Consider the following 27,575-nt stretch of genomic DNA (forward strand, 5'->3'; position numbering starts at 1 on the left):
GTATTTATGTTATTCACCTGTGAATAATGCTGTATAATAGACTGTATTTATATTATTCACATGTGAATAATGCTGTATAATAGACTGTATTTATATTATTCACATGTGAATAATGCTGTATAATAGACTATTTATATTATTCACATGTGAATAATGCTGTATAATAGACTGCATTTATATTATTCACATGTGAATAATGCTGTATAATAGACTGTATTTATATTATTCACATGTGAATAATGCTGCATAATAGACTGTATTTATGTTATTCACATGTGAATAATGCTGTATAATAGACTGTATTTATGTTATTCACATGTGAATAATGCTGTATAATAGACTGTATTTATATTATTCACATGTGAATAATGCTGTATAATACTCTGTATTTATATTATTCACATGTGAATAATGCTGTATAATAGACTGTATTTATATTTTTGACATGTGAATAATGCTGTATAATAGACTGTATTTATGTTATTCACATGTGAATAATGCTGTATAATTGACTGTATTTATATTATTCACATGTGAATAATGCTGTATAATAGACTGTATTTATATTATTCACATGTGAATAATGCTGTATAATAGGCTGTATTTATATTATTCACATGTGAATAATGCTGTATAATAGGCTGTATTTATATTTTTGACATGTGAATAATGCTGTATAATAGACTGTATTTATATTATTCGCATGTGAATAATGCTGTATAATAGACTGTATTTATATTATTCACATGTGAATAATGCTGTATAATAGACTGTATTTATGTTATTCACATGTGAATAATGCTGTATAATAGACTGTATTTATGTTACTCACATGTGAATAATGCTGTATAATAGACTGTATTAATGTTATTCACATGTGAATAATGCTGTATAATAGACTGTATTTATATTATTCACATGTGAATAATGCTGTATAATAGACTGTATTTATATTATTCACATGTGAATAATGCTGTATAATAGACTGTATTTATATTTTTCACATGTGAATAATGCTGTATAATAGACTGTATTTATATTATTCACATGTGAATAATGCTGTATAATAGACTGTATTTATGTTATTCACATGTGAATAATGCTGTATAATAGACTGTATTTATGTTATTCACATGTGAATAATGCTGTATAATAATCTGTATTTATATTATTCACATGTGAATAATGCTGTATAATAGACTGTATTTATATTTTTAACATGTGAATAATGCTGTATAATAGATTGTATTTATATTATTCACATGTGAATAATTCTGTATAATAGGCTGTATTTATATTTTTGACATGTGAATAATGCTGTATAATAGACTGTATTTATATTATTCACATGTGAATAATTCTGTATAATAGACTGTATTTATATTTTTGACATGGGAATAATGCTGTATAATAGACTGTATTTATTTTATTCACATGTGTATAATGATGTATAATAGACTGTATTAATGTTATTCACATGTGAATAATGATGTATAATAGACTGTATTTATATTATTCACATGTGAATAATGCTGTATAATAGACTGTATTTATGTTATTCACATGTGAATAATGCTGTATAATACTCTGTATTTATATTATTCACATATGAATAATGATGTATAATAGACTGTATTTATATTTTTGACATGTGAATAATGCTGTATAATAGAATGTATTTATATTATTCACATGTGAGTAATGCTGTATAATAGACTGTATTTATATTTTTGACATGTTAATAATGCTGTATAATAGACTGTATTTATATTATTCACATGTAAATAATGCTGTATAATACTCTGTATTTATATTATTCACATGTGAATAATGCTGTATAATAGACTGTATTTATATTTTTGACATGTGAATAATGCTGTATAATAGACTGTATTTATATTATTCACATGTGAATAATGCTGTATAATAGACTGTATTTATATTATTCACATGTGAATAATGCTGTATAATAGACTGTATTTATATTTTTGACATGTGAATAATGCTGTATAATAGACTGTATTTATATTATTCACAAGTGAATAATGCTGTATAATAGACTGTATTTATATTATTCACATGTGAATAATGCTGTATAATAGACTGTATTTATATTATTCACAAGTGAATAATGCTGTATAATAGACTGTATTTATATTATTCACATGTGAATAATGCTGTATAATAGACTGTATTTATATTATTCACATGTGAATAATGCTGTATAATAGACTGTATTTATATTTTTGACATGTGAATAATGCTGTATAATAGACTGTATTTATATTATTCACATGTGAATAATGATGTATAATAGACTGTATTTGTGTTATTCACATGTGAATAATGCTGTATAATAGACTGTATTTATATTATTCACATGTGAATAATGCTGTATAATGGACTGTATTTATATTATTCACATGTGAATAATGCTGTATAATAGACTTTATTTATATTATTCACATGTGAATAATGCTGTATAATAGACTGTATTTATATTATTCACATGTGAATAATGCTGTACTTTCACTGTTATGTTAGATCCACTATGGACTGGACTCTCACACTATTATGTTAGATCCACTATGGACTGGACTCTCACTATTATGTTAGATCCACTATGGACTGGACTCCCACTATTATGTTAAATCCACTATGGACTTGACTCTCACACTATTATGTTAGATCTACTATGGACTGGACTCTCACACTATTATGTTAGATCCACTATGGACTGGACTCTCACACTATTATGTTATATCCACTATGGACTGGACTCTCACACTATTATGTTAGATCCACTATGGACTGGACTCTCACACTATTATGTTAGATCCACTATGGACTGGAGTATCACTCTTATGCTAGATCCACTATGGACTGGACTCTCACACTATTATGCTAGATTCACTAAACGTCCATTGCACCGGTCACCAAGGGAGGTCCCCACATCTGCGGTCCCCTCCAAGTTTTCTCATTGTCATCCCATTGGGTTGAGTTTTTTCTTGCCCTGATGTGGGATCTGAGCCGAGGATGTCGTTGTGGCTTGTGCAGCCCTTTGAGACACTCGTGATTTAGGGCTATATAAGTAAACATTCATTGATTGATTGGATATAATAAATAGTAACTATCCTTATTTTTTGAGTGGTTAATTGAAAAGGTATTTGTAATCAAAGGTGTAATAAAAGTGTTGCAAATCAGTGAAATGAGAATAAGACAACTAATAATTGATATAATTATACTCTGACTCGTTAAGTTGTAAAAAAATGAAACAATTGGGTGTATTACACCAGGAACCGTCTGGTAAACAAGAAAACTGAAGGTGGCAATGAATGGGTTAGAGGGGCCCACACCCATATTCTTTCAGGGGGCCCAGAATTCCAAGCAACCCACCAGGTGACTATGACCTTCAGCTTCCTCAGCAACACACCATCTGAGAGGGTGTGTTCCGACTTGTTTCCATGTTGCGAAACATCCCTGCCTCCCAGTTTCCCAAGAAAGGGAACCGCATGTTGTTGTAATTCCTGTCTTTCCCATTGCCGGCAGCCCTCACGTAGCTAAAGTCCTCACCACTGCCACCACCACCTTGACTGCAGGCAGTACTTTATCTTGGTACTCATTTGCCCTCTGGACTATAACAGTTATAGTTATGTTGTAGTATCTGTTTACTTCAAACATGCACACAGTTACAATACGGTGCATCAAATGGTCCAAAATTCCAATTCAACATGTCCGAACAAGAGTTGCTCTGTTTCAGATTTGATTGTTCACTTCCTGTGCTCAATCTGTCAGACAAACAAATGTAGAAATAATGTATGGGTTGAGTCATTTTCAGTGGATAGTAAATATGTATGTACAAGCTATACACCGACTACCCTAAACCTACTCAGTGGCCTAGTGGTTAGAGTGTCCGCCCTGAGATGGGTAGGTTGTGAGTTCAAACCCTGGCCGAGTCATACCAAAGACTATACAAATGGGAGCCATTACCTACCTGCTTGGCACTCTGCATCAAGGGTTGGAATCATTGGTACTTTAACTTAAAGTACATTCAAGTTTCCTTTGTATAACGTATCCCTATCAACCGTAGGTATGCCTCGTAAACGAAAGGTGGCGTAAACAACATGTTTGGAGCTGATAAGTCCTAAGACTCTGGAAGGGAGGGCAGTAAACCAAACACCAATTCCCTTCTCTGGGTGGGTTGAAATGAAGTTCAAGCTCTATCCCAAAGAGGGCGACTGGTGCAATGGACGTCGAGTGGATCTAACATAATATTGTGAGAGTCCAGTCCATAGTGGATCTAACATAATAGTGTGAGAGTCCAGTCCATAGTGGATCTAACATAATAGTGAGAGTCCAGTCCATAGTGGATCTAACATAATAGTGTGAGAGTCCAGTCCATAGTGGATCTAACATAATAGTGTGAGAGTCCAGTCCATAGTGGATCTAACAGAATAGTGTGAGAGTCCAGTCCATAGTGGATCTAACATAATAGTGTGAGAGTCCAGTCCATAGTGGATCTAACATAATAGTGAGAGTCCAGTCCATAGTGGATCTAACATAATAGTGACAGACCAGTCCATAGTGTATCTAACATAATAGTGAGAGTCCAGTCCATAGTGGATCTAACATAATAGTGTGAGAGTCCAGTCCATAGTGGATCTAACATAATAGTGTGAGAGTCCAGTCCATAGTGGATCTAACATAATATTGTGAGAGTCCAGTCCATAGTGGATCTAACATAATAGTGTGAGAGTACAGTCCATAGTGGATCTAACATAATAGTGTGAGAGTCCAGTCCATAGTGGATCTAACATAATAGTGTGAGAGTCCAGTCCATAGTGGATCTAACATAATAGTGAGAGAGTCCAGTCCATAGTGGATCTAACATAATAGTGTGAGAGTCCAGTCCATAGTGGATCTAACATAATAGTGAGAGTACAGTCCATAGTGGATCTAACATAATAGTGTAAGAGTCCAGTCCATAGTGGATCTAACATAATAGTGTGAGAGTCCAGTCCATAGTGGATCTAACATAATAGGGAGAGTCCAGTCCATAGTGGATCTAACATAATAGTGTGAGAGTCCAGTCCATAGTGGATCTAACATAATAGTGAGAGTCCAGTCCATAGTGGATCTAACATAATAGTGTGAGAGTCCAGTCCATAGTGGATCTAACATAATAGTGTGAGAGTCCAGTCCATAGTGGATCTAACATAATAGCGTGAGAGTCCAGTCCATAGTGGATCTAAAATAATTAGTGGACCGGTGCTTTTTAGAGGCGGTACAGTACCGAATATGACTCATTAGTATCGCTGTGCTATACTAGTACCGGTATGCCGCACAACCCTAGTTGACACTCACACGTATTACAAAGGATTCTTTGTCCTTTAGCGCAATCCCGTCCTTTGTGACATTTGTTAGTTCGCACGTAAACATTGTGCCTTGTTCTGAAAAAACCTCAATGATGGACGCTTTTGACCTCCCTCCGTCCTCAACGACACCTGGAGTCAAACTTTTGCAGATCGGCCTCAGCCTATGAACATTACATCATCACACCCAAGACAATTGTGCACATACACACACACACACACCTTCCCCACCCCACGCCTTCACCACCACTTGTTTCCCCTTCGGGGTGATGGTCAACTGGCAGCGCTTCATAGCAGCAGTCGACCTCCCGGGCCCCAACTCCCCCGCCCCTTTGTTGTGAGTTTGTCGTGATTAAATGTAACGTGTTTATGTGTGCATGGCATGGAGGTTTTTTTCCCACTCCAGACTAGGCCCCCTTAGGAGCCCAGTCTAGATTGTATTTTTTTTACTCATCTTCTTCCCCAGCGTTTTACCTTTTTCTTATCTTTTACGGGGCGTCTTCGGCTTCTGTTCTGTAACCCTGTACACTGTTTGTTTGTCTCATCTTGAACGGGTTGTGCTGAAAACATAATTTTGTTGTACTTGTGCAATGACAATAAAGACCTATCCTACCCTTCTGATGAGTATGCCCCAAAGGTGCTCAACTAAGTTGTGGTATGGAGGCACACTTGGTGACTTATCACCTTCAGTTTCCTCAGTAATTCACTACCTTGGAGGTGTGTTTGGACTCGTTTCCATCTTACGATGCGGTCACGCTACTCGGTTTCTCGAGAAAGGGAATGTCACCATGTTAGAATTCCTGTTTACCCCAATGCCGGCAGCTTTCATGCAGCCAAAGACCTGTGAGTGGTAAGTATATGCTTGTACACAAGCTGTACACTGACTACTCCAAAGTATATTCAAGTTTCATTTGTATAAAATATCCTTGTCAAAAGGATATGTACATGATGTCTTTGTAAGAAGTAGAATACAATACACTGTGTCATACCCATCCTGTTGCTTCATTCTACTTCAGCTTTCTCTTTCCACTGTTTGACTGGGGTTTTGAAATATCTTGTTCCTGTAGAATTAATTACGCTATTTCTCCAAATGTAGTAGATGTGATCTTAAAACGTGTATTAAAGGGGATACATGTAACACAGAAATAGGAACATTCATACAACCATGACATTTTTACTGGATTGTTTCATCTGACATCACATGGACAAAAATAAGACCTTCTGGAGGAAAGTTCTGTGGTCAGATGAAACAAAAATTTGGCCACAATACTGTATGTACTGGAGCGTTTTTCCGTAAATGTTGGTGTGAGAGCGAAGGAACGAGGCAGTCCATGGGGCAGGCAGATGGTCCAGGGCGAGAGAGAGAGGCGTCAGAGTCCGAGTCCATGTGAGGGGTCGAGGATCGAGGGTGGCAGTCCAAAGTCCAAAAGAGAAGTCGAGGCGCACAGCTCGATCACGCAGGGACGAAGGCAGATTGGGTACAGAAGACTATATTCCGGCGCGGGATGGCAGGTGTGCGGATTGCAGATTGTCTGCAGGCGGAGAGAGAGAGCGCCTGTGGGCGTGGCCCGCGGTGCGCTCGTCAGGACGCAAAGATGAGGGCGCATTCCAATGGACAAACATAAGACCTTCGGATGAAACAAAAATGGAGCTGTTTGGCCACAATACCCAGCAATATGTTTGGAGGAGAAAAGGTGAGGCCTTTAATCCCAGGAACACCATCCCTACCGTCAAGCATGGTGGTGGTAGTGTTATGCTCTGGGCCTGTTTTGCTGCCAATGGAACTGCTGCTTTAAATGGGACAATGAAAAAGGAGGATTAGCTCCAAATTCTTCAGGACAAGCTAAAATCATCAGCCCGGAGGTTGGGTCTTGGGCGCAGTTGGGTGATCCAACAGGACAATGACCCAAAACACACGTCAAAAGTGGTAAAGGAATGGCTAAATCAGGCTAGAATGACGGTTTTAGAATGGCCTTCCCAAAGTCCTGACTTAAAAGGTGTGGACAATGCTGAAGAAACAAGTCCATGTCAGAAAAGCAACACATTTAGCTGAACTGCACCAATTTTGTCAAGAGGAGTGGTCAAAAATTCAAGCAAAAGCTTGTGGATGGCTACCAAAAGCGCCTTATTGCAGGTAAACTTGCTAAGGGACATGTAACCAAACTCTACGTTTGCATGGATTGGCCTACACCAGGTGAGCTAGTGGATGTCAGGCCTCACCTTTTCTCCTCCAAACATATTGCTGGGTATTGTGGTCAATTTTAATTTCATCTGACTGCAGAATTTTCTTCCAAAAGGTCTTATCTTTGTCCATGTGATGTCAGATGAAACAAAAATGGAGCTGTTTGGCCACAATACCCAGCAATATGTTTGGAGGAGAAAAGGTGAGGCCTTTAATCCCAGGAACACCATAACTACCGTCAAGCATGGTGGTGGTAGTGTTATGCTCTGGGCCTGATTTGCTGCCAATGGAACTGCTGCTTTAAATGGGACAATGAAAAAGGAGGATTAGCTCCAAATTGTTCAGGACAAGCTAAAATCATCAGCCCGGAGGTTGGGTCTTGGGCGCAGTTGGGTGTTCCAACAGGACAATGACCCCCAAACACACCTCACAAGTGGTCAAGGAATGGCTAAATCAGGCTAGAATGAAGGTTTTAGAATGGCCTTCCCAAAGTCCTGACTTGGACAATGCTGAAGAAACAAGTCCATGTCAGAAAAGCAACACATTTAGCTGAACTGCACCAATTTTGTGGTCAAGTGGTCAAGCAGAAGCTTGTGGATGGCTACCAAAAGCGCCTTATTGCAGGTAAACTTGCCAAGGGACATGTAAGCAAATGTTAACATTGCTGTATGTATACTTTTGACCCCTCACATTTTCAGTAGAGCCATAATAAATTCATAAAAGAAGCAAACTTCATGAATGTTTTTTTGTGACCAACAAGTATGTGCTCCAATCACTCTATCACAAAAAAAAATAAGAGTTTCAGAAATAATTGGAAACCTCAAGACAGCCATGACATGATGTTCTTTACAGGGGCGTCACTAGCTTTTAAGGACAGGGGGGGCTTAGCCCCCAGGAGATGCACAGGATGCGAGCGAACGTTACACGCAAGCACAAAACTTCACAAACGGCAAACAAAGACTTTAGAAATTATTCATTGTTATTATTATTATTTTTTTTTTAAATGCACGGGACGAAATGAAATGCTCCCCGGGACGATGGCTTTTAACCATTTTTTTTCTTTTTCTTTTTATGTATTTATTCATTTTACATTTTATATTAAATGTCTTGGTTTTTCCTCCCTCTGAAAATCCTATGAAATGTTTAACAAGCCACCCTATAATAATACAACAGCTATTAATGTAACAATACAATAAAACAAATATATTTAATGATGTTTTTTTTCATTATTTTAACAATAGGCTAATGTACATTACTTGATATAGATTCTACAAGGAACACAAAACTTAAACACTAAATGATTTACAATTGCACACACAAGGTTTCGTGCAGCTTCACTCATTGTAAAGGAAGATAATGTGCTTCGTACACTTGCAGGACCGCAAGCAAGGTCGCAGAGAAAAAATTTGAGTGATGTGTGCATGCCATTTTCTATATGAACAAGTGGAATGGATTGGATACCGACACACTAAAGGGGCTCTCTACCTTACGCTATGAAGTGAGGGGAAACTGAGTGAATAATAACAGGTTATATGATTATCTATTTAAACTCATATTCGGGCCACTTTATAATGACTATGTCGGCATGTATTTGTAAAAAAAAACAAAAAAACACCAGATTATTTAGGTGGGCTTAAGAATATTTTAGGGGGTCTTGAGCCCCCCCTAAAATAGGCCTAACAACGCCAATGGTTCTTCACATGTCATGGCACATTCATACAAGCACACAATTTTTACTGGATTGTGGTTTCTTTAAGCACATGTTTCATGCATATTGTGATACAAAAGTGTATTAATTCTATCATGATTTTTACATTTTAGCTGGAATATTGTAATATTTAACTGCATTCCTATTGCATTTATTTGAATATATTCCCATGTTGTTTCAAAGTGCAGTTTAAGTCCATTATGGGCAAAAACAGCCATCTTTCCTACAATATGATGGCGCTCTCTGCTGGACAAAAGGCAGAACTACACGGGACATCCTTTCATTCTGTGATCGGCCTTTACTGTTCTTTAAATGCCATTTTAAATTCGTATTCGTTTCGGACAGACCCTATTTGATTCGTCTTGCTTTTAAAAATGTACATAGATGACAGCAGAGCCATTGTATTTGTGATCTTTCCCAAGTCATGCGTTGCATCAGGCCTGCACATGCGCAGTACGTAGTTGTGGGCGTGGCCTACGCGTGACGTAACAGCGATGGTATCACCAGTCATGTGGCTCCGGCGGTCTATCCAGTCTTCTGTGTTGCTGGGCGTGTTGTGGAGCAAAGGACTGCTGAGAACCATGGTACGTCATTTAAACGTCATGTAGATCAGGTTGTTTTTAATTTTTTATATATATATTTACGCGTATAATTTATCAGCTGATGTCCGAACGCTTAACAACAACGAAGCTATTTTTAAAGGTGGTGTTACACCAAAATGCGTCCGACGCTAATACGGTAGCGCTCGGCCGATCAATATTAGACATTTTCCGTTTTAAGTGTGGCAGATTATGTCTTTTTGTGCAGTTGTTTGAAATGTAAAACATTTGCTGGTGTCTCTGTAATGCTAACGTCGGTATTTGCGTTGTTATCTTTTTAAGATAGCCATGTATTAGAATTGACTTCCGGTAAAGCTGTACAAATGTTATTTTTCGATCATTAATTTGGATTTATTATCCATCCACCCATTTTCTACTGTTTGTCCCTTTTGGGGTGACGGGGGATGCTGGAGCCTATCTCAGCTGCATTATGACAGTTATTTATTCCATCCATCCATCCATTTCCTACCGCTTGTCCCTTGCAGCAGGCCCGGCCCTAACCAATCTGGCGCCCTAGGCAAGATTTTAGGTGGCGCCCCCCCCCCCCCCCCCCCCACATCGGCAGTGAAGTGTATATACTCACAAGAACCCGAATAGCTTTGTCTTTGACCTTTTTTTTTCACTTACAACTATACCTAATATATAAAGGGGTGGAAAAGTGACTATTACCTGCAGGGCAAACATTAGCTAACCAGAAGGCAATAACAATGTAAACAAAAAACACCTGCTTAAAAGATCTAATACAAATGTCCCTGAGGAATGTAAGGTGGGAGTACTGTAATTACCTAACGTTACATTATTATTGTCCATAACAATTTAGCCCCCTCCACAATGTTAACCCGACGTTAAAACAGAACTAGCTACTTATTGATTAGCAATTGCCGAATCATGTAACATTAGCTTAATGCTAAAAAGCCAGGTTACTATCACATTCTGTAACAGACAAATAATTTCATGTAGGCTAACGTTACCTACCTGCTACCTCTTGTCTTTTTCTCGTTTCTCCTCCTCTTCTTTTCTCTTTTTCCTTCCCTGGGCACCTGACAGTTTTGGCCGTTTTGACATCTTGTGTTGATTTTTTGATGTGGTGACGTCCAAAAAGAGTCATGATACGGGAAGGGGGGGGGGGGGGGCGTAATGTTGTAACAAATAATATTTCTATTAAATAGGCTTTACTTTGCATTTTAATTAACGTGGGATTATTTTTTGTATTTAGAAATAATAGTACCAACTTTTTTCTTTTTTTTTTAATTTGTTTCTCCAACATTTGTGGAACTGGCGTGGCGCCCCCTGATGGACGGCGCCCTTAGCATTTGCCTATACGGCCTATGCCACGGGCCGGCCCTGCTGGAGCCTATCTCAGCTGCATTATGACATTGTTATTTATTCCATCCATCCATCCATTTCCTACCGCTTGTCCCTTGCGGTAGGGTCGCGGGGGGGGGGGGGGCGGGGGGGAGGACAAGCGGTAGAATAGAATGGACTTTATTGTCATTATATTTGCATATAACGAGATTAAGGACTCCAATTTAAGGTGCGGTAGTGGAAACAAATATGTAGTACAAATAAATCACATAAGTAATAAAGATAACAAATAAGAATTGGTAGAAAATGGATGGATGGATAGTTATTTCTTCGTTGTCAAAATGAGCTGGGGTTCAAAATGCACTTAAAAGTAAAAAGAGAAACCATTCCTCTGCTGACTCTTCGTATCCGTGTTTACGCAACAGTTATTGCACTTTGCTTCTGCTCTGCCCGGCCTTTCTTGAACTTTCGCCCATGTACTCAAACGCACACTCACGTTTCTTCACTTTCACGCAGTGTGCAAGCGCGAACGACTGGCAATCTGCCAAGTCAATCTATGACTTCTCTGCCAGAGATATCGACGGCAACGAGGTGTCCCTGGAGAAATACAAGTGAGTTGTTGTCAGTTTGCATGACGCAACATGTCCTGTTGATCTGACACTTGTTACTACGCTCAGATACATACACAAACACAGTGCATACCTACACACTCATAGTTTGTACATTCACTGTACAAACATACATATACACATACTGTACATCAGGGGTGCTCATTACGTTGATCGCGAGCTACCGGTCGATCTCGGAGGGTGTGTCAGTCGATCACCAGCCAGGCATTAAAAAAATAGTCCTAAAAATGAGCGATCATAAATCTTCACTATGACGTCACTTTCGTCACTTGATTGACATTCACGGCACCCGAGGGTCTTCTGAGATGACGCTGGCTGCTGCCAGCTCATTAAAATTACCGACTGGAAGGCGAGAAACACTTTATTTCAACAGACTCTGGCGCCGTACCTGTCGTCAAAACTCCAAAGACCGACTGCACAGTTGCACAATAAAAGCTCTGCTTCATCCTGCCTGCGCTACCAAAATAAGAGTCTCAGAAAGCTGGCGTGCACAAGCTAGCAAGCTACGGAGTTTGCCAACAATGTATTTCTTGTAAAGTGTATACAAAGGAGTATGGAAGCTGGACAAATAAGATGCCAAAAACCAACCACTTTCATGTGGTATTGGACAGAAAGGAGGACTTTTTTTCTCCTCCATTCGAAAATGCGGACGTTATCATCACCACTGTCTGATTCCAATCAATGCAAGTCATCAGAATCAGGTAATACACCAACTTATATTCTTGTCTTCATGAAAGAAAGGAATCTATATGCGTTAAACATGCTTGTATTATCATTAAACACCTTTAACTTATTAACAATATTAACTATATGTGTTAAACATGCTTGTATTATCTTTAAACACCTTTAACTTGTTAACAATATTAACTATAAGTGTTAAACATGCTTGTATTATCTTTAAACACCTTTAACTTGTTAACAATATTAACTGTGTTAAACATTCTTGTATTATCATTAAACATCTTTAATTTATTAACAATATTAACTATATGTGTTAAACATGCTTGCATTATCTTTAAACACCTTTAACTTGTTAACAATATTAATTATATGTGTTAAACATTCTTGTATTATCATTAAACATCTTTAATTTATTAACTATATGTGTTAAACATGCTTGCATTATCTTTAAACACCTTTAACTTGTTAACAATATTAATTATATGTGTTAAACATGCTTGTATTATCTTTAAGCACCTTTAATTTATTAACAATATTAACTATGTGTGTTAAACATGCTTGCATTATCATTAAACATCTTTAACTTGTTAACAATATTAACTATATGTGTTAAACATGCTTGCATTATCATTAAACATCTTTAACTTGTTAACAATATTAACTATATGTGTTAAACATGCTTGTATTATCATTAAACACCTTTAATTTATTAACAATATTAACTATATGTGTTAAGCATGCTTGTATTATCAATAAACACCTTTAACTTATTAACAAAAACATATATTTCATAAATAAGTAAATATAAATGATATATATGAATGAGGTAGATCCCCACGACTTGATCAATTGAAAAGTAGCTCGCCTGCAGAAAAAGTGTGAGCACCCCTGCCCTAGGGTAAACTGGGTATAACACATGGCACACTGACAAAGCTTAACCTATTGTTACTATAACAATCTACAAGGTTAATATAGTTGGCTTCTCTTTCTTCCCCTCCATTTATCTGCTTTCTTTCGTATCTCTAGTTATCATGACATATATGTATTGTTGCATTTGAACAACTGTATTGTTGATAATAAAGGTAAATTATTGGTATTGTTCATTATCAATAGTGATATTTCTATTGGTATTTGTATTGATCCATTTGTAGTGTAATAATGCTCATTGTCATTTCTGTATTATTATTTATTTCACTAACTGCTTCTTTGCTATCACTTTTACTATCATATTAGTACATATCCTATTTGCTGCACCAAATAATAATATAAATACATTTAATGAAGTCAAATCCAAATAAGGCAACAAGAGAAGTATCCTACACTTCTCTTTTGTAAAGTCAATGTGAACAGCAGATATGGGCGTCTACATCTACATCTACATCAAAAATATGATTTGCCTGAGTCGCTGCAGGACAAAAAAAAAAAAAAGAATAATTTGAGTATGTCTGTGTGCTTTCCCTAACAGGGGTTATGTCTGCGTCATTGTAAATGTGGCCTCCAAGTGAGGAAAGACCGCAGTGAACTACACTCAGCTGGCGAAAATGCACACTTCCTATGCTGAGGCTGGTTTACGCATCCTGGGATTCCCATGTAATCAGTTTGGAGGACAGGTAACTTGAGCTAGTATCATTAAATATGCCTATCAGTCACAATATAAGACACAAACATATGTTTTTTTATTTATTTTTATGCTTTCTAATGAGTAACAATGCACCATGCAGCTAATGGTAGTACACTATTCCACCCATGAAACCCTCTAAAAGAAACATCCAAAAAACCGCCAACAATACCACATTTACAATTGTGACCTGAATTTCGCTGGTCTGTTGTATTTTTGGGACTCGTATTGAGTTAGCAAAAATGGACATGTGGCCCTCATGTGGTTGAATCCCAAGCTGCACACTGGTTACTTTAAAGCAGGGTGCTCACACTTTTTTCTGCAGGCGAGCTACATTTCAATGGACCAAGTGGAGAGGATCACTCACATACAGTATATATATATATATATATATATATATATATACATATATATATATATAATTTATATTCATTTATTTATGAAAGAGCGGTTAACAAGTTAAAGGTGTTTAATGCTAATACAAGCATGTTTAACATTCCTTTCTTTCATGAAGACAAGGATCTACACCTGACATCCACTGTAATGATACCAAGTACAAAAGCGTATCTAGTCAATACTACTACAGTGTTTCCCACACATTCATTTATTTGTGGCGGCCCGCCACGAAAGTATTACGTCCGCCACAAATGGATTTTTTGGCTTTTGACTCGCTCGACCGCTCATAAAAGCAATGGGACTGTCTGTGAATGTTGCTTGTAGTTACAACTCCGGTGCAGTAGGTGGCGGTAGCCTACTATGCATTGTAACTCCGCCAATAGCACTTAATTCACCTGGTGGGCCAGAAGAAGAAGAAGAAGAAGAGGGACGGACGGACGGACGGGATCAAAATACGAGGGTAATATAGGTTATAAGTAGATAGGTTATAGCTGCATCGCTCGCGGCTCGTCATATATTTAACGTTAATCCGCGATTTCACCGAGCGTTTCACTGACGGTGGCAGCAGGGGCGCCGAAAAGGGGGGGTAAAGGAGACGGATTCTAGGGGCCCATGATGGAGGGGATGATGAAATGATAATACAGAAAAATAATGACACTAAGTTATTAACTAACATATAATCACATATGTTTTATTTTCCATGTCCTGGTAACAATACCTTTATTTGTTTTGGAAGCATCAACCCCTGCAGGGCCCTCCCTCCCCCCCTCTATTTACGTAAAATGGTAATGATAGTCAAAAATACCATTAAAATGCATAATTGTATGTAAAGTAGCATCAAAAAATGTTGCCGCTGTGTTGGGGGCCCTGAAAAGATTATTTTCATGGGGCCCAAAATCCCTAGCGGCGCCCCTGATAAACACACATGGACTGAAGCTAAATTGTCCACTGTCCACTGCAGCATGTGAATGCAATGAAAAGAATAAAATCTGAGCCAAGCAGCTGTTAAAATGTTGTCCAGGTTAATGTTTTGGCCATTAAAGGCCCTTCATTTCAAGATTTCAACTGTGATCGGGCTTTAAACAGGTGGCTGACCTGTTCAGATGAGTGTAACTGCTACTGGTCAAATAATGTGAAATAGCATTTAATTTTATATGTATGCAATGCCATTTAAATGTAATTATAAATAATAATAATAATAAATACTGTGTAGTGTTGTAAATAGTCAACGGGAAGGATTCTAGTAAGATATAAGCCATGAGGCCTACACAGCCAGAAAAAAACCTAGGCAGGACAAGTAAAAATATTGGGGCAAGTAGATTTGAGAAGTCGGGCAAGTAGAAAAAAACCTTAACGTTGAACCCTGCATGTGTTGAGCTGCTGCCGCTTAAGGTTAGACGGCACTGTACATAGAGCGCTTCTGCTCGTTAGTAATACATTCTAATGTTGGATGTTCACTCCTTCACACAGATGAGTATAGAAAAATATTTTCAACGGCCGAAAAGGGCTCGACTTGGAGAGGAGGTAGGCCTACAGTCCGGACCACAGGTGCGACCTGTTCAGCAGCAGCAGGAGGAGGAGGAGGTTGACTGACTGTGGCAGGACACCTCTGCCTCTGTTTCACTTCATGTTGCTGGTAAATAATATGGTTGTAGTAGTAGGCTCAAGTTAAATTATTTAGTATTCACTAATTAAAGGGGCAGAGCTTTAAGAGACATTTTAGCTTTTATATTTTATAAGATATATTTTTTGTAAGAACCACAATTAATACATATATTTCAGTGAATCACTAATTCTTCAAATCTGTACATAAATATGTACATAAAATGTTGTAATTATATTCCAACTCCGCGTTCTTCTTGGTCATCGCCGCTGCCGCCGCCACCCCCCACCCCCCGACCACACCACCACAAATAGATGCCTGTCCTGTGGGAAACACTGTACTACGATTACCGTATTTTTCGGAGTATAAGTCGCACCTGCTGAAAATGCATAATAAATAAGGAAAAAATCATATATAAATCGCACTGCAGCCCGGCCAAACTATGAAAAAAACTGCGACTTATAGTCCGAAAAATACAGTACATCAATATTTTTTATGCTCACAAAATATTTTTTCCTTTTTTTTTTTTTAAATGCATATTTTAAAACACTGCACACATGAGGACTTTGAATATGACCAATGTATGATCCTGTAACTACTTGGTATCACATCCATACCTAAATGTGTGGTATCATCCAAAACTAATGTCAAGTATCAAAGAAGAGAAGAATAAGTGATTTTTACATTTTAACAGAAGTGTAGATAGAACATGTTAAAACAGAAAATAAGCAGATATTAACAGCAAATGAACAAGTAGATTAATCATCCATTTTTACAGTTTGTCCCTCATAATGTGTACAAAATAATAGGTGTATAAATGACACAATATGTTACTGCAGACTAATTAGGAGTCTTTGTTTGTTTACTTACTACTAAAAGACAAGTTGTCTAGGCGTGGTGAAATGTGTCCTCTGCATTTGACCCATGAGGGTAGCAGTGAGCAGCAGGGGTGGCTGCGCCCGGGATATAATTTTTGGTGATGTAACCCCCAATTCCAACCTTTGATGCTGAGTGCCAAGCAGGGAGGTAATGGCTCCCATTTTTAGAGTCTTTTAGAGTTTTCCTGTGTGTACTGTTTTACTTCCTGTCTTGCACTCCTATTTTGGTGGCTTTTTCTCTTTTTTTTGGTATTTTCCTGTAGCAGTTTCATGTCTTCCTTTGAGCGATATTCCCCGCATTTACTTTGTTTTAGCAATCAAGACTATTTCACTTGTTTTTATCCTTCTTTGTGGGGACATTGTTGATTGTCACGTCATGTTTGGATGTACATTGTCTTTGCTCCACAGTAAGTCTTTGCTGTCGTCCAGCATTCTGTTTTTGTTTTACTTTGTCTAGTATGTTCACTATTTTATTTAAGGACTAAATGACAATAATAAACATATGTTTCATGTACACTAACATTTTTTTTATTCAAATAAAGACAATAATGACATTTTTTGTGGTCCCCTTTTATTTAGAAAAGTATTGAAACACATTTTGGTAGCAGTACCAACATATTGGTATGGTGACAACACTACTGTACAATAATGTATGTATTTCTCGCTCCTAGGAGCCTGGAACTGATGCAGAGATTAAAGAGTTTGCCAAAGGCTTTAATGCCGAGTTTGACCTCTTCAGTAAAATTGATGTGAATGGAGACAACGCTCACCCTCTTTGGAAGTGGATGAAGGCTCAGCCGAAAGGAAAGGGTTTCCTGGGAAAGTAAGTTATTTAAAAAAAAGATGATTTATTTAATGAATGTGCACCTAATGTGGTGTAACAGTGCATTAATATTATTATATTGTAGGGGTGCAATGGTGCTCGATCTGCCCTTTTTATATCAAAATATGTTTTAATCACACTTTTTGTTTATATGTTTGTGCTGATAACACTTCTCAGATATAACACATACTAAAAAAACTACACTTTTTCTCATTTTTGGTTTTGTGGATAAACTATTTTTGTTCCTGAATTTGTATTTATTTAATTATTTATTTTTACTTTCAACTTTGGGAGGAACTAAAGTTGTTCTTTCACACCGAAACAGAACTGAAAACCGTGGCCCTAAAGCCAGCTAGGGGCGGCATGGCGTAGTGGGTAGAGCAACCGTGCCAGAAACCTGAGGGTTGCAGGTTCGCTCCCCGCCTCTTACCATCCAAAAATCGCTGCCGTTGTGTCCTTGGGCGGGACACTTCACCCTTTGCCCCCGGTGCCACTCACACCGGTGAATTGAATGATGAATGATAGGTGGTGGTCGGAGGGGCCGTTGGCGCAAATTGCAGCCACGCTTCCGTCAGTCTACCCCAGGGCAGCTGTGGCTATGAAAGTAGCTTACCACCACCAGGTGTGAATGATTGACGGGTTCTACATGTAAAAGCGACTTTGGGTACTTAGAAAAGCGCTATATGCAGGTAAAAGCCAGTAAATTAGAATATTTTGAAAAACTTGATTTATTTCAGTAATTGCATTCAAAAGGTGTAACTTGTACATTATATTTATTCATTGCACACAGACTGATGCATTCAAATGTTTATTTCATTTAATTTTGATGATTTGAAGTGGCAACAAATGAAAATCCAAAATTCCGTGTGTCACAAAATTAGAATATTACGTAAGGCTAATAGAAAAAAGGGATTTTTAGAAATGTTGGCCAACTGAAAAGTATGAAAATGAAAAATATGAGCATGTACAATACTCAATACTTGGTTGGAGCTCCTTTTGCCTCAATTACTGCGTTAATGCGGCGTGGCATGGAGTCGATGAGTTTCTGGCACTGCTCAGGTGTTATGAGAGCCCAGGTTGCTCTGATAGTGGCCTTCAACTCTTCTGCGTTTTTGGGTCTGGCATTCTGCATCTTCCTTTTCACAATACCCCACAGATTTTCTATGGGGCTAAGGTCAGGGGAGTTGGCGGGCCAATTTAGAACAGAAATACCATGGTCCGTAAACCAGGCACGGGTAGATTTTGCGCTGTGTGCAGGCGCCAAGTCCTGTTGGAACTTGAAATCTCCATCTCCATAGAGCAGGTCAGCAGCAGGAAGCATGAAGTGCTCTAAAACTTGCTGGTAGACGGCTGCGTTGACCCTGGATCTCAGGAAACAGAGTGGACCGACACCAGCAGATGACATGGCACCCCAAACCATCACCCAACCATGCAAATTTTGCATTTCCTTTGGAAATCGAGGTCCCAGAGTCTGGAGGAAGACAGGAGAGGCACAGGATCCACGTTGCCTGAAGTCTAGTGTAAAGTTTCCACCATCAGTGATGGTTTGGGGTGCCATGTCATCTGCTGGTGTCGGTCCACTCTGTTTCCTGAGATCCAGGGTCAACGCAGCCGTCTACCAGCAAGTTTTAGAGCACTTCATGCTTCCTGCTGCTGACCTGCTCTATGGAGATGGAGATTTCAAGTTCCAACAGGACTTGGCGCCTGCACACAGCGCAAAATCTACCCGTGCCTGGTTTACGGACCATGGTATTTCTGTTCTAAATTGGCCCGCCAACTCCCCTGACCTTAGCCCCATAGAAAATCTGTGGGGTATTGTGAAAAGGAAGATGCAGAATGCCAGACCCAAAAACGCAGAAGAGTTGAAGGCCACTATCAGAGCAACCTGGGCTCTCATAACACCTGAGCAGTGCCAGAAACTCATCGACTCCATGCCACGCCGCATTAACGCAGTAATTGAGGCAAAAGGAGCTCCAACCAAGTATTGAGTATTGTACATGCTCATATTTTTCATTTTCATACTTTTCACTTGGCCAACATTTCTAAAAATCCCTTTTTTGTATTAGCCTTAAGTAATATTCTAATTTTGTGACACACGGAATTTTGGATTTTCATTTGTTGCCACTTCAAATCATCAAAATTAAATGAAATAAACATTTGAATGCATCAGTCTGTGTGCAATGAATAAATATAATGTACAAGTTACACCTTTTGAATGCAATTACTGAAATAAATCAAGTTTTTCAAAAATATTCTAATTTACTGGCTTTTACCTGTAAATCCCAGTTATTATTATTATTATTAAAGCAACATACGGACCAGACCGTAGCTCGGGTTACCTGCACCATTGCACCCTGAGCATTTAATAAATACAGTAGATCTTTAAAAAAAAAAAAAAGAAGTCAATACCATCATCTCTCTTTGAAGTTAGTGATGTTCTTTACCAGCATTGTCTTATTTTCTTTCTTCACAGTGCAATCAAATGGAATTTCACCAAGGTAATTTCCTTTTACATTTACTATGTTTTTTTTCTACAAACCCCAAAAGCAGCGAAGTTGTAAATAAAAAGAGAATACAACAAATCCCTTTCAACTTATATTCAATTGAATAGACTGCAAAGACAAGATATTTAACGTTCAAACTGGTAAACGTTGTTATTTTTTGCAAATATTAGCTCCTTTGGAATTAGATGCCTGCAACATGTTTAAAAAAAAAGCTGGCACAAGTGGCAAAAAAGATTGAGAAAGTTGAGGAAATGCTCATCAAAGACTTATTTGGAACATCCCACAGGTGAACAGGCTAATTGGGAACAGGTGGGTGCCATGATTGGGTATAAAAGCAGCTTCCATGGAATGCTCAGTCATTCACAAACAAGGATGGGGCGAGGGTCACCACTTTGTCAACAAATGCCTGAGCAAATTGTTTAAGAACAACATTTCTCAAGCAGCTATTGCAAGGAATTTAGGGATTTCACCATCTACGCTCCGTAATATCATCAAAAGCTTCAGAGAATCTGGAGAAATCGCTGCACGTAAGCGGCAAGGCCGAAAACCAACATTGAATGCCCGTCACCTTGGACCCCTGCATCAAAAAGCCACATCAGTGTGTAAAGGATATCACCACATGGACTCAGGAAAACTTCAGAAAACCACTGTCCGTAACTACAGTTGGTCGCTACATCTGTAAGTGCAAGTTAAAACTCTGCCATGCAAAGCCAAAGCCATTTATCAACAACACCCAGAATACCATCCGGCCTGTTCTAGGGTCAAAGTGTAAAAGGCAGCATGTGTGATGGTATGGGGGTGTATTAGTGGCCAAGACATGGGTAACTTACACATCTGTGAAGGCACCATTAATGCTGAAAGGTACATACAGCTTTTGGAGCAACATATGTTGTTATCATGGACGCCCCTGCTTATTTCAGCAAGACGATGCCAAGCCACGTGTTACAACAGCGTGGCTTCGTAGTAAAAGAGTGCGGGTACTAGACTGGCCTGCCTGTAGTCCAGACATTGAAAATGTGCGAAGGCTACAATATGAGAAGGGAGACTGTTGAACAACTTAAGCTGTACATCAAGCAAGAATGGGAAAGAATTCCACTTCAAAAATGTGTCTCCTCAGCATACTTGCCAACCCTCCCGGATTTTCCGGGAGACTCCCGAAATTCAGCGCCTCTCCCGAAAACCTCCCGAAATTCAGGCGGACTCAGGTCCTCATGGACCTGAGTCCAGCTAACCCACAACATAAACAGCATACCTGCCCAATCACGTTATAACTGTAGAATGATGGAGGGCGAGTTCTTGGTTTCTTATGTGGGTTTATTGTTAGCCAGTTTCATTAACGTCCTCCCAGCGCGGCAACAACACACAACAACAGCGGTCACGTTTTTGTATACCGTAAAGCAGTTCGTCTGCCGTAAACAGCAATGTTGTGACACTCTTAAACAGGACAATACTGCCATCTAGTGCATTTGATGAAAGCACTTTTGTGCGTGCCACACATCAATGCATCATCAGAGAGGGTGTTCAGCATGGTTAGAAAAATAGTGACAAGAGAATAGAACAAGGATGGACAATTCAACCCTTAACTCAACAATGAGTAGATGAGTGTTATGTGTGTGTATATGTGTAAATAAATGAACACTGAAATGCAAGTATTTATTTTATATATATATATATATATATATATATATATATATATATATATATATATATATATATATATATATAATAAAAAAAAAATAAAAAAAAATATATATATATATATATAATAAAATAAATATATATATATAATAAAATACATATATATATGTATATATATATATATATATATATATATATATATATATATATATATATATATATATATATAGCTAGAATTCACTGAACGTCAAGTATTTCTTATATATATATATATATATATATATATAGATATATATATATATATCTATATATGTATATCTATATACCGTATTTTCCGCACCATAAGCCGCCCTGGGTTATAAGCCGCGCCTTCAATGAACGGCATATTTCAAAACTTTGTCCACCTATAAGCCGCCCCGTGTTATAAGCCGCATCTAACTGCGCTAAAGGAATGTCAAAAAAACAGTCAGATAGGTCAGTCAAACTTTAATAATATATTAAAAACCAGCGTTCTAACAACTCTGTTCACTCCCAAAATGTACGGTAATGTGCAAATGTGCAATCACAAACATAGTAAAATTCAAAATAGTGCAGAGCAATAGCAACATCAATAACTTACCGTATTTTCCGCACTATAAGGCGCACCGGATTATTAGCCGCACCTTCTATGAATTACATATTTCATAATTTTGTCCACCAATAAGCCGCCCCGGACTAAAAGCCGCGCCTACGCTGCGCTAAAGTGAATGTCAAAAAAACGCTGCGCTAAAGTGAATGTCAAAAAAACAGTCAGATAGTTCAGTCAAACTTTAATAATATATTGAAAACCAGCGTTCTAACAACTCTGTCCCAAAATGTACGCAAATGTGCAATCACAAACATAGTAAAATTCAAAATGGTGTAGAGCAATAAATAGCAACATAATGTTGCTCGAACGTTAATGTCACAACACACAAAATAAACATAGCGCTCACCTTCTGAAGTTATTCTTCATTCGTAAATCCTTCGAATTCTTCGTCTTCGGTGTCCGAATTGAAAAGTTGCGCAAGCGTGGGATCCAAAAATGGCCGGTTCCGTCTCGTAGAAGTCATCGGGAGTCAGTGTCGCTGTTGTTGTGCAGCAGTTCTGTGAATCCTGCCTTCCGGAAAGCTCGGACCACAGTTGTGACCGAAACTATCTGCCCAGGCATTTACGATCCACTGGCAGATGTTGGCGTATGTCGACCGGCGCTATCTGCCCGTCTTAGTGAAGGTGTGTTCGCCTTCGGAGCTGTGTGAAAAAAGCCACCCGGCCTCTTCGCGTAAACTTCCCTTAACCACTCGCTCATCTTTTCTTCATCCATCCATCCCTTCGAGTTAGCTTTTATGATGACGCCGGCTGGAAAGGTCTCTTTTGGATGGGTGGAAGTTAGCATGGCAAGCTAGAACCACAGTGAAGGATGACTCCTCATTCCCTGTGGTGCGAATATTCACCGTACGTGCTCCCGTTCCACAGTGCAGTTCACAGGAATATCAGTTGCTGTGAAATACGGTAGTAATCCGTGTGCGGATGGAGAGATTGCGTCTTTTTATGATCCGGATCCTTGTCGCGTAGTAGGAGCCATTTTGTGGTCTTTACAGATGTAAACAGGAAATGAAACGTACGGTGATATCCGCGCGTTTTTTCTTCTTCTTCCGGGGGCGGGTGAAGCGCTTCCTGTTCTATGGGGGCGGGTGCTTTCCTTGGCGGTTGCTTGCGTAGAAGAAGAAGTGCTTCCTGTTCTACCGGGAAAAAAGATGGCGGCTGTTTACCGAAGTTGCGAGACCGAAACTTTATGAAAATGAATCGTAATAAAGCGCACCGGGTTATTAGGCGCACTGTCAGCTTTTGAGAAAAATTGTGGTTTTTAGGTGCGCCTTATAGTGCGGAAAATACGGTAATGTTGCTCGAACGTTAATGTCACAACACACAAAATAAACATAACGCTCACTTTCTGAAGTTATTCTTCATTCATAAATCCCTCGAATTCTTCTCCTTCGGTGTCCGAATTAAAAAGTTGGGCGAATACGGGATCCAAAATGGCCGGCTCCGTCTCGTCGAAGTCATCGGAGTCAGTGTCGCTGTTGTTGTCCAGCAGTTCTGTGAATCCTGCCTTCCGGAAAGCTCGGACCACAGTTGTGACCGAAATATCCGCCCAGGCATTTACGATCCACTGGCAGATGTTGGCGTATGTCGTCCGGCGCTGTCTCCCTGTCTTAGTGAAGGTGTGTTCGCCTTCGGTCATCCATTGTTCCCACGCCGTTCGCAGTCGTGCTTTAAATGCCTTGTTGACACCAATATCGAGCGGTTGGAGTTCTTTGGTTAATCCACCCGGAATGACGGCGAGTGTTGTATTTGTGTGCTTCACTTGTTTTTTGACACCATCTGTGATGTGGGCGCGCATGGAGTCGTATATCAACATGGACGGAGCTGCGTGAAAAAAGCCACCCGGCCTCTTCGCGTAAACTTCCCTTAACCACTCGCTCATCTTTTCTTCATCCATCCATCCCTTCGAGTTAGCTTTTATGATGACGCCCTTCTTCTTCTACGGGGGCGGGTGGTTGCTTACCGTAGAAGAAGAAGCGCTTCCTCTTCTACGGGGGCGGGTGCTTACCTTGGCAGTTGCTTACCATAGAAGAAGAAGCGCTTCCTCTTCTACGGGGAAAAAAGATGGCGGCTGTTTACCGTAGTTGCGAGACCGAAACTTTATGAAAATAAATATTTATATTAATCCATATATAAGGCGCACCGGGTTATAAGCCGCACTGTCAGCTTTTGTGAAAATCTGTGGTTTTTAGGTGCGGCTTATAGTGCGGAAAATACGGTGTATATATATATATATATATATATATATATATATATATATATATATATATGAAATACTTGACTTGGTGAATTCTAGCTGTAAATATACTCCTCCCCTTTTAGCCACGCCCCCGTCCCACCCTGACCACGCAAGTATGCTCCTCAGTTCCCAAACCTTTACTGAGTGTTGTTAAAAAGAAAGGCCATGTAACACACTGGAAAAAAATGCCTTTTTTGCAATGTGTTGCTGCCATTAAATTCTAAGTTCATGATTATTTGCAAAGTTTCTCAGTGTGAACATGAAAGATCTTGTCTTTGCAGTCTATTCAATTGAATATAAGTTGAAAAGGATTTGTTGTATTCTCTTTTTATTTACCATTTACACAACGTGACAACTTCACTGCTTTTGAGTGTGGTGTATTCAGCGCTCCAGTGCTGTTAAATCTAAATGTGTTGTGTTACAGTTCCTAATCGACAGACAGGGACTTGTGGTGAAGCGTTACGGCACAACAGACGATCCTGTAGTAAGTTGATGTTTTCATCCTTTACTTTGGAGTAGGATTGCTAACTGTCTCCTGCTGGGTGTTCTGCAGGTGGTGGAGAAGGATCTGCCAACTTACCTGAAATAATGCAACCATCTCCTTTTGTGCACGGTGGTCCAAGGATCTATCGTATGGACTCGAGGTTCTTGGCATGCGGGGGTCTGGACCAATGACGGCCTGTCTGTAAACCCAGAACTCGGGCAAGGCAGGCCTGATGACTCAGTGTGCAACTTAAACTTCAGACTCCCTAGTCCACCAACCTCTGAAACTATACCAGTAGATTCCTTGAATGATCCAGCACAACCTTTTTACAAAGACCATTCCTTCTTTTCCTAGAACGCATCAAATCTATTGTTCAAGTCTCATTTGATCCGTAGTAACATGTCACAAACTCCAAACTACTGATTGTGTTTGCACTGAACTTCGGAATGATTTAGTTGCCATTCTTGCAAGTCTTCTACCAGAAACAATAAATTAAGAATGCCATGCTTTCGTTTGTTAGAGTTAATCAACATCATTTGGATGACTGTAATATTGTTCCTAGTCAGTGGCTTAGTGGTCAGAGTGTACGCCCTGTTCAAACCCCGGCCTAGTCATGAGTCAGTCTAGAGCTGGGCAGAGTAACCGTGTAAATACTCTTCCATATCAGTAGGTGGCAGCAGGTAGCTACCGTATTTTCCGCACCATAAGGCGCCCTGGGTTATAAGCCGCGCCTTCAATGAATGGCATATTTCAAAACTTTGTCCACCTATAAGCCGCCCCGTGTTATAAGCCGCATCTAACTGCGCTAAAGGAATGTCAAAAAAACAGTCAGATAGGTCAGTCGAACTTTAATAATATATTAAAAACCAGCGTGATGTGGGCGCGCATGGAGTCGTATATCAACATGGACAGAGCTGCGTGAAAAAAGCCACCCGGCCTCTTCGGGTAAACTTACCTTAACCACTCGCTCATCTTTTCTTCATCCATCCATCCCTTCGAGTTAGCTTTTATGATGACGCCGGCTGGAAAGGTCTCTTTTGGCAAGGTCTTCCTTTTGAATATCACCATGGGTGGAAGTTTCTGGCCATTAGCATGGCAAGCTAGAACCACAGTGAAGGATGACTTCTCATTCCCTGTGGTGCGAATATTCATCGTACGTGCTCCCGTTGTATCCACAGTGCGGTTCACAGGAGTATCAAAAGTCAGTGGAACCTCGTCCATGTTGATAATGTTCTCTGGCCGGATCTTTTTTTCAGCTATCTTGTTTTTACAATATGCACGGAAAGTAGCCAGCTTTTCTTGAAAGTCTTTAGGCAGTTGCTGTGAAATAGTAGTCCGTGTGCGGATGGAGAGATTGCGTCTTTTCATGAACCGGATCCCTGTCGCTTAGTAGGAGCCATTTTGTGGTCTTTACAGATGTAAACACACAAAGGAAATGAAACGTAATATCCACGCGCTTCTTCTTCTTCTACGGGGGCGGGTGGTTGCTTACAGTAGAAGAAGAAGCGCTTCCTCTTCTATGGGGGCGGGTGCTTACCTTGGCGGTTGCTTGCGTAGAAGAAGAAGCACTTCCTCTTCTACGGGGAAAAAAGATGGCGGCTGTTTACCGTAGTTGCGAGACCGGAACTTTATGAAAATGAATCTTAATATTAATCCATATATAAAGCGCACCGGGTTATAAGGCGCACTGTCAGCTTTTGAGTAAATTTGTGGTTTTTAGGTGCGGCTAATAGTGCGGAAAATACGGTAATTGCTATGTAGACGGAAACAGCGGGAGGCAGGGTGCAGGTAAAAAGGTGTCTAATGCTTAAACCAAAAATAAACAAAAGGTGAGTGCCCCTAAGACATACTTGCCAACCCTCCCGAATTTTCCGGGAGACTCCCGAAATTCAGCGCCTCTCCCGAAAACCTCCCGGGACAAATATTCCTCCCGAAAATCTCCCGATTTTCAGCCGGAGCTGGAGGCCACGCCCCCTCCAGCTCCATGCGGACCTGAGTGAGGACAGCCTTTTTTCAGACGGGAGGACAACAGGGTAACAAGAACTAAATCATCCATACTAGAGATAAATTGTATTATTATGTTTATCTTACCTAAAAATAAATATATTTACTAATTAAAAAAACGAAATACATTTTTACTATATTTTGCTAAAAACATCAAAATTAATTGTGTTTTTATTTGTATTTTTTCTGACTCCTTACTACATCCAGCCATAGAATGATACATTAAAATAAACATATTTGAAATAATTAATTTTAAACGATCATAATTCATTTAAAATGACCATATTT

General features: G+C 39.1%; 1 protein-coding gene across 1 annotated transcript; it reads left to right on the top strand.

Annotated features, from left to right (window-relative positions):
- The first annotated feature begins 9,724 nt into the window (after positions 1 to 9,724).
- On the top strand, positions 9,725 to 25,787 carry LOC133618402 (phospholipid hydroperoxide glutathione peroxidase-like). The gene is made up of 7 exons (XM_061978733.1): positions 9,725 to 9,846; positions 11,683 to 11,777; positions 13,942 to 14,086; positions 17,643 to 17,794; positions 20,268 to 20,292; positions 25,224 to 25,283; positions 25,353 to 25,787. Exons 1-7 carry the CDS (start codon positions 9,757 to 9,759, stop codon positions 25,386 to 25,388), a joined length of 603 nt encoding a protein of 200 aa, XP_061834717.1. The 5' UTR covers positions 9,725 to 9,756; the 3' UTR covers positions 25,389 to 25,787.
- The last annotated feature ends 1,788 nt before the right edge of the window (positions 25,788 to 27,575 follow it).

The sequence above is a fragment of the Nerophis lumbriciformis genome, linkage group LG19, assembly GCF_033978685.3.
Source record: "Nerophis lumbriciformis linkage group LG19, RoL_Nlum_v2.1, whole genome shotgun sequence".
In the NCBI taxonomy this organism is placed as follows: Eukaryota; Metazoa; Chordata; class Actinopteri; order Syngnathiformes; family Syngnathidae; genus Nerophis; species Nerophis lumbriciformis.